General features: G+C 31.8%; 1 protein-coding gene across 1 annotated transcript; it reads left to right on the top strand.

Moving 5' to 3' along the window:
- The first annotated feature begins 6,194 nt into the window (after nt 1-6,194).
- On the top strand, nt 6,195-7,505 carry LOC117176505. Its single transcript, XM_033366759.1, has one exon. The coding sequence runs from the start codon at nt 6,195-6,197 to the stop codon at nt 7,503-7,505; it is 1,311 nt and encodes a 436-aa protein (XP_033222650.1).
- Nucleotides 7,506-9,163: the final 1,658 nt, after the last annotated feature.

The raw sequence follows: 9,163 nt of genomic DNA, 5'->3' as shown, positions 1-9,163 counted from the left end.
CGCAAGATATCTTGTTACTAGATCAGAATAATAATAATAATCTATTTGGCCGACAATGGAGAAAGTTGGGGCGAAGGAACCCTCGCGAACAAGATCACTTTCGTGCTCATTGACGCTAACCACTGCCTTTTAAATCGCCGATTAATCAGTTAATAGCTTGTAATACTATCATTGGTTTATATTTCAAATTGGGCGTGTTCGTTAGTTCAAGTATATCATAATCTAAATTTTTATCAAAAACTTCAATGATTTTCATCAATTACTCAAGCTTCAAACTACTATCAAATGGGGTGAATCGGATTGTCACCATTTTTTCACTCTCTCCTGCTGTGAAAAATCATCAAATAAGTATACAAATATGGGACCTTTTTACGATTTTTTTCCATTTTGTCTTAACGGTTTTGAAAGTAATTTTATTCGAAAAAGAAAAAAGCGAATTTTATTATTAACAGAAAAAATCAACACGTTTCACAAGGAAAGAAATTCCCAGAGATTAATTCACGGAAGCGCATGTTTTTAGAGCTGCGATTTTTACGTGATTTAAAGTATCGGATTCTGTGATCTAAAAGCATAGAATTCGTGACCACAGAGAAAAGGCGCGTGGCCTAATGCTTGAAACCTCGAAACCTGTGCTTTAAAAGCAAGTGTTCCTAGATCTTAGTTCTCGCCCAAAGCGTAATAAAATCAAGGAGTACTGCCGTGAATTAATCTCCTGAATTTTTTCTCCATGCAGTCGACGTTCCGTGATTTTGGGGTATGAGCTACCCCGTGTGCGCAGTACATACGCACGAGCGATATTCAATCATTTCTTTGCGAGCGGATTTCAAACAGAAAATCGCAAGCATTCTGGGTATCACGAGAGAACCAAAAGAGGCACTTGAAGTAATCACTTTCGAGAAAAACATGCGCTGTGCTCTTTGCCCAAGGAAAACTCGATAATAAAACGAAGTATGAGTGCTCATCTTGCGATCTCGCCCTATATGCAAGCAGCATCGCTCGTCTTTGTGCGTTGATTTTGCGTACATTGAGTAATTTTTTCACACATAGTACTTGTAAATATGATTGCTTTTATATTTTTTAACATACATCTATGTAATTCTAAGTAAAATACTGCCAATAAAGACATTTTTTACAGTAAATCCATATTTTTTATCTATCATGATATTCGATTTTTTTTAATATGCTTGACTTCATATAGCGAAAGTAATATACTTTTTGAAATGCCGCGATAAAATAATATTTTTTCTTCAAATTGTAGTGTTTTGAGATTATGATCCCGCAAGAATTTCAAAAAATATTAAAAATTGAATTTTTTATGAATTTTTAAATTAAAAAATCCAGTCTTCAGGTCTTTTAACTTCCATAAGATTTATAAACTGTTTATATAATAAAATCATTATGAAACCTTTTAGATCACATTTTTCAAGCTTTGAAAAATAACAAGTAATTTTGATGAGTCCAAATAATAAATGGTGCACTTGTAATTAACATTTAAAATGACAGGGTTATGTCATACCCCGTGTGCACAACTTGTTACGGAATGGAGGAATTTAGGGAAACCGGGAAGAATTCGATAAAATTCATAAGCATTGAAGCTGAATTAAGAAAAATCAAATAAATTGAAAACAATTTTTAAATATGACAAAACTTCATGGGATTCAGTAACTTTGTAATAAACTTAGAAAAATTTAAGGGAATACAAAAGAATTTGATGAAATGCTTAAGAATTGAAGGTGAGGTTAAAAGACTTCAGGATCAATGAAATAAAAACCTTAAAAAAATGCAAAAAACTCCATTGAATTAACTAGAATTTCATAAATTTAGAAGAATTTAAGTGAATTTAAGAGAGCTCCAAAGAATTAAAAAGAATATAAGGTACATTAATGAAAAAATCGGGGTGAATTTCAAAAAATCATTTTAAAAGTGTGCAAATCTTTAAAACCCTCTTAATTACTAACCAAAAAAGTGACTGATGACTACAAAAAAAACCAAATCAATTGGAAATTAAAAAAAAAAGAATCCACTCGTTGAAATCCATAAAAAATAAAACTGAATTAAAACAACAATTTAATTGAAAGCAATTCAAAAACATGAAAAATTGATTAAAATGAGTAAGTTTGAAATGAGTTTAGAAAAATTAAAGAGAATTTAAAAGAATTTTATGAAATGCCTAAGAATTTTAGGTGAGTTTTACAGATTTCAAGATGAATTGAGCAAAAACGTTTTAAAAATCGATTATATTGAATAGAATAGAGTGAATTTGGAAAAATTCAAAAGAACTTAAAATGATTCAAGATAAACTAATAAAAATCCTGGGCGCATTTCTAATAAAATGCAAAACATATTTGAAAATCCCTTGAAATCTTTGAAACCCTTATAAAAAAAAGTGTTGGTAAGTATCGAATCCAGTACTATTTTCCGGAAAAGTATTGGGTTTCCAATATTTATTTCAGAATAAAGTATTAGATTCAATACTTACCCATACATCTTTTTCATAAAGGAAAGCTACAGAACTTCTCACTGCTTATGAAGAAATTCGTTGAAATCCACTAAAATACGAGGTATGTTCAAAAAGTAAGGTGACTTTTTAATTTTCGCGTTTGGTGTGCTCGGCGATTTTCTTCTTTCGAAAAAAATGGAGCGAAGAGTTTGCATTAAATTTTGTGTGAAAAATGGAATCCAGTGCTCTAAAACTCTCGAAATGTTGACAGTTGCATACGGTGAGTCTACTCTGAGTAAGAAAAATGTGTATAAGTGGTACAAGCTGTTCCAAGAAGGCCGAGAGTATGTCGAAGACGAACCTCGCCCTGAATGTCCCAGCACGTCAACAACAGATGAAAACGTTCAAGCAGTGGCAGAAATTGTGTGGAAAAATCGCCGAATTACCATCAGAGAAGTTGCTGAAGATGTTGGCATATCGGTTAGCTCATGCCATGCTATCTTTCCGGACGTTTTGGGCATGAGACGTGTCTCAGAGAAATTTGTTCCAAAACCAAAACAAATATCTTAGTCAACAGCCAGCCACTGAAGGCAAGAAATGAGCGAGATTTTGTCATTATCTAGCCAATGAAGGCAAGATTTGTCCAGGATGATCATCATGACCAAAACGGTGATGATGACAAGGATGATGGTATGGATGACGATGAAGAACTTACTCCTATAGGAGGATATTATTGTACATGCCAGTCAGGTACTCGAACGCTTGAAACTTGTGCACATATAAGCAGTGTATTATGGTTCTTGGGGTACACTAGGCATCAAAAAAGAATTCGCTTACCATCACAAAGACTGATTCAGACCATAAATGATTCTGGAAATCGATTACCAGCAAGAGATATTCAGTTACCAGAAGTTGCCTTCATTGGCTAGAATCGACGACATCCTAGTCATCTCTTGCCTTCATTGGCTAGATAATGACTAAATCTCGCTCATATCTTACCTTCATTGGCCGGATATTGTCTAAATAAAGCTCATTTCATGCCTTCAGTGGCTAGATATTGACAACATCCTGGACAAATCTTGCCTTCAGTGGCTAGATGATGACTAAATCTCGCTCATGTCTTGCCTCCATTGGCCGGATATTGTCTAAATCAAGCTCAATTGCATGCCTTCATTGACTAGATATTGACACATCCTGAACAAATCTTGCCTTCATTGGCTAGATAATGACTAAATCTATTATTATATTCGACTAAATCGCACTCATGACTTGCCTTCATTGGCTGGCTGTTGACTAAGTCATTCTCATTTCTTGCCTTTATGGGTTCTATATTGATTTCCTCTTCATATCTTGTCTTTATTGGCTGAAAATTAGCAATAAATGACAAGTTCACATTGAATGACCTTGAAAAATGACCTATGTCTTAATGTCATGACTTTCTTTGCATTTCCCTTTTAGAGTCCAATAACTTTCATAAGGAAGATTTTTTTCGCAGAGCTGCAGTATTCGAGATGTTTGGTAATGTTTCTTAAAAGGGTTTGATGTTTAACCCTCTATAACTCGAAAACAGTCCATTTTCGGACTTTTACGAAGTTTAATCAAAATCGACCAAAAGCCATTTCACGTACATTTACTGCGGGGTCCTTTGTTCAAATCTCTTAAAATTATCAAAACACATCGAAACCCCTTGAAATTGATTAAATCTATGAAAATGCATCGGAATCTTTCAAAATTCGCTGAAATATTTCAAATATTTTGATATCTTTTGAAATCCCTTGAATTTTCTAAAGCTCTTGAAAACGCCGGGTAATCTTTGACAATACCCTAAAATATTTTAAATCCTTTGAAATCCCATTAACTTACTGAGATCAATTAAAATTACTTTTTAAACTTATAAGTAACATAAAATATTACACATCCTTTAAAATCTTTTGAAATCTTTTAAAATTTTGTAAAGCTCTTAAAACCGCCAAGGTACTTGAAAAAATACCTTAAAATATTCAAAATCCTTTGCTCATTTTATCAACTCATTCGTACGATCAATTGAATAAAAACTTTAGTAACGTTAAAAAATTCATAGAATTAAGTTAACTTAGAAGAATTCAATTGAATTAAAAAAATTAAAAAGAATTTAGAAGAATTCCAGATATCCTAGAAATTGTAATAAAATACTTCGAGAGCTTTAAAAAATCCTTATAATAATTCAAATCCTCGGAAGCCTTATAAAACCCCGTGAAATCTTTAGAAATATCATAACATCTTACAGATCCCGTAAAATAATTACATACCTTCAAAAATTATAAAGAATTCTTTATTTAAAAAATTGCAAACGCTTTGAAATCCCTTCAAATCATTGAAATGAAAAAAATCCTTGGAATCTTTTTAAATTTCATACATTTTTTCAGATCTTTTGAAAACCTACAAAATACATCACTTCTCGTTAATCAATTTTTTCAAATCATTGAAATCTTTGGAAATCTTATAAAATCCTCTGAAATCTTTTAAAATATCATAAATCCCTATGGGTCCTGTAAAATCGTTCCATATACCTATATCCTAATTCTACATCCTAAAATCTTAAAAATCTCTTCAAATTATTGAAATTTATAAAAAACTCTTGGAATATTTTTAAATACCCTAAAGTATTTCGAAAAAGTTCATGACAAGTAAGAAATAAGTATATTAACCCATGAGTTAATTTACTTAAAGAAAAGTGACATTTTTGGGCTGTACATTGTGTACCATAGAGACGAAGTCTTGAAAATAGGTTATTTTAGGGACCCTAACTGAATATAGGCTACAATAGGGAATATAGGGACCGGCCTGTGAGGCCTGCTGTTTTTTCCTTGTAAGATATTTATTACTTGTTTTATTGTCACTACTTTATGTTCATTTGAAAACCCACAAGGATATCCATAAAAGAATAAATTTATTGATCCATTTTTTACTCATTGATCCTCTGAATTATATACTTGTTTTACTGTCTTAAATTATGGTGGAAGCAAAAGTATAAAGAAAAATGTTTTGCAGAGTAACAGAATTTGAACTACAATTAGTTTAAATCGTATAAAAAATTCTGTTTGCACGAAGTTACTAAGGAAACCTTTTAGTCCACATCAGTCTTCTTCTGGGTCAAAGTAGATATGACTCTAATTTTTGTGTATTCTTATAATAGCAGTACAAACAAATTATATAAAAAATATTATATTCATTTAAGGAGAAAGTAATTGTGTTCAAGATGTTTACTAACATAAAATTCGGAATAGTTCTTGCTTTTTTTACTTTTAACGTTGCTTCTGCATCTGTTGAACCCAACTGGGTTACTGATCTTGCCCATCACATCAGCAAAGAAATTAAAGTTTTCCAAACAATATTCATCAATGATAATAAAGCTCAAGATCAAATCGATAGCATTATTCGAAAAGTGGAGATCAATATTCCGAGTCAGATAATCAATTCTAAAAAGGCTCGAGTTTCAGAAGAGAAACTACTGTATCCAGATCAGCAAGGAATGACATTATTTATCATAACCAAGTCAGTGGAAAGTAGTCTAAAAAAATCATCAATTTTGTATTCAAAAAAATTTCTGATTGATCTATCAAAGAATCAAAACCAAGCAAAATCTATGATGATCCTTTTTTCCAACGTAGAACATTTTTATGCAGAATGTTTGCGTTACATGTGGTCCAAAAGTTTTCTCGACTTTTCAGTTCTTGAGATTGTTAGAAACAATTCAAAAAATAACTTTTATTCCATGAAAGAAGGGATTGCTTTATTGCATTACATCAATCCATTTACAAAAATGTACACCAAAAGAAGCTTCTCAAGAACAACGCAATTGTTTCCTGAAAAATTGCAAAACTTGAATGGTTTTGAAATTAAAGTGGGTTCTTTCACTTATTCACCATCAGTGTTTGTAAAGCGAAATGAATCTGGTTATCCTACAGATGTTAGTGGACCAGAAGCGATGATTGTGAAAATTCTTTCGAAGTTGATGAATTTCACAATCATAGAAGTTCCATCTGAAGACGAATGGTGGGGTAATTGGAGTTGTCAGAACAAGAATCTATCCTCTGGTATTATTCATCAACTTTGGCACAACAACCTTCAATTTATGACCAATCAAGGAAAAAGGGCGCTCGGATGTCCTGGGGAAAACAGTCGAAGTACAGGATCACTGCGAACTTGTGTCCTAATACCAATTCTAAAAACAAAGAATTCGTCTCTTTCACTCAATTTTAAATGGATTTACTTGGTTTCTATAATTGTACCCATCTGGATAATTGCTCAAATTCTGAAATTTGATAATAGCATTTGGTCTCCATTAATCATAATGCAATCGATGCTAGGATTTACAATACCTCGAGAACCTGAGAAAACAGTTGAAAGAATTGTCTTCGGTTCAGTTCTGATCGCATTTTCAGCTTTTTCTTCTACCTTCTTTACGATATTGACGGACATGAAATTGACAGAGCCATCGGAGTTAATGATAAATACTTTAGAAGATCTAAGCAGGTCAACGTTTATTCCAAAAATGCAGGAGAATTTTCGATTTTCACTAACACTTACAGATGATTCGATTGTTCAGGCAATCTTAAATAAATCTAAAATCGTATCCAAAGATGAAGAATGTGTAGAGATGTTGCTGGAGCACAAGAATGTTGCTTGTATATTTAGAGATACAACAGCACACACAGCAATTCAGAGTTATAGAGATGCTGATGGCGAACCCTTAATGAAAACAATCAAAGAAGATTTCGGACCTTCCATCAAAAATATGTTATTTGAATCAAAGTCTCCCTATGTTCGAGCTGTAGATAAAGTACTTATTAGACTAATACAGTCTGGTCTCATTAATCATTGGGAAGAGATGCATTCACCTTCTGTGAACAAATCGTATCATCGGCACATAAATATGAAGTACGAATCGACAGATCTCGTTATACCACTTCTCTATGTTCTTATTATTGGATATTTACTCTCTTTGGCCATTTTTGTCGGTGAGTTGCTTACGAAGCACGTGGAAAGTCGTATTTACAAATGTGCTTTCATCTGCGTGCATTAAAGTGTTTACTGAAATTATAGCACATACAACTTACATTTTAATTGTCTAATAAGAGATTTGATTTTTTACTCCATCAAAAAATTAAAAGAAACCCCTTGAAATTTGAGTATGACTAAAGGTGAAATACGAAGGCTGAATAATAAAAAATCGAGAAATCAAATAAGTTCCTGACAAGAAATATGACTAAGAAAAGCAAATCTGATTCTACAGAAAAGAGAAGGTAATTTCAGTTTTTTGCAGTAAATGTTGTTTAACAATAAAAGACCTAAAAAAATTTTAATTTTCATTCAATATTAAATTTTTATGTACAGGTGCCTACCTTGGAAATAACGCTAGAATAAAGATTGACATGAAGAATATGTTATGGTTGACACACTTTCAACATGAATTTCATTTTTATTGAACACACTAAGGTTTGCAGAATTTTATCTGCCCTATCAAAAAATTAATAGGTCAGTGAAGAAATAAAAATGGGAAATATCGCATTCATGGTACTGAATAAAAGAGTTTTGCATTTTTTACGAAGTTTCATTTACTCTATACTTTGGACAAAAGGACATGAAAACAAGTTTCACCAAGCTCCTTACTTTGCTGTTTAGAAATCTAATCGAATTCAAAAGAATGGATTTTACATTGATGCAAAATTTAAGCCGAAAATATTATAAAAGAGGAATTTGCTATTAATTCTCTCAATACTGCTCGATACTCTTTTCACTACCTATATTTTATTTCCTAATGTTATTTATTTCATTGACAGTTAATACCTCGTTTAATACTTAATACTCCAGTTACATTAGCTCTTAGATTATTGCAATAGACGTTAAAATTGTTTGCATTTTCATTTTTTCATTTTAAGACACGTATTTCATGCATTCAGAGTTTTTGCCTCATGAAATTATCTCTGCTGAACCAATTGCGGTCTTAGATCGTTAATTGCATTAAGTATGACTGGGAAAATGTAATTATCGCTTATATTCGCACTTCACGAGCCCTCAACAACCGGATTCTTCGTTCACCAGTTTCTGCCAGATTGAACGAGCATCCGCATTATTTACTAATGGTAACATACTTGCGAAAGGAAAACGAAACAAGCCCTTCCAAAAGTGTCAAATAACACCTTTTTTAATTAACTCACTTATAATAATAAAATTACGAAAATTATTTAAAAGTAGAAAAATCAATTTTTTTGTTTTGGTTTAAACAATAGTTTAGGATCATACAAAAATATGCAGTTAGGCCTATATATGGTGCAGGTTTTATAATTTACGAGAAAGCCGTCCTCCCGTCAATATCTTTTAATAAATACGATTTTCAAGACGGGCTCTTTAACCGTCATTTTGTATCAAATTAAAATAAATATATATTTTTAAATTCTTTAATATGTGTTAAAAAACCCTCTAAAAAGAAATCCTATTACTTTTTTCATACTCCCGAAATAAATCGTCAAAGTCAGGCTTTTTTCTACCGCTAGAGTGGTGTTACCCATTAGCTGTAACAAAACAATTTTTTGTAGTTTTTAAAATACTTAAAAATCCTAAAACTTTTTTAAATTGTGCAAAATTTCTAAAGTACTTTGGAATTTTTTTACATAACCCTGCTAAAGTTGTTAAAATTCTTTGAAATTCCTTTAAATTATAAAAATAAGTTGAAAATTCCTT

This window comes from Belonocnema kinseyi, chromosome 7 (assembly GCF_010883055.1).
Source record: "Belonocnema kinseyi isolate 2016_QV_RU_SX_M_011 chromosome 7, B_treatae_v1, whole genome shotgun sequence".
Lineage (NCBI taxonomy): Eukaryota > Metazoa > Arthropoda > Insecta > Hymenoptera > Cynipidae > Belonocnema > Belonocnema kinseyi.
The sequence above is the reverse complement of the archived record's forward strand: the minus strand, read 5'-3'. Positions and strand labels throughout refer to the sequence as shown.

Coding starts and splice junctions, on each gene's coding strand:
- LOC117176505 (XM_033366759.1), top strand. CDS start 6,195: ATGAAAGAAGGGATTGCTTTATTGCATTACATCAATCCATTTACAAAA.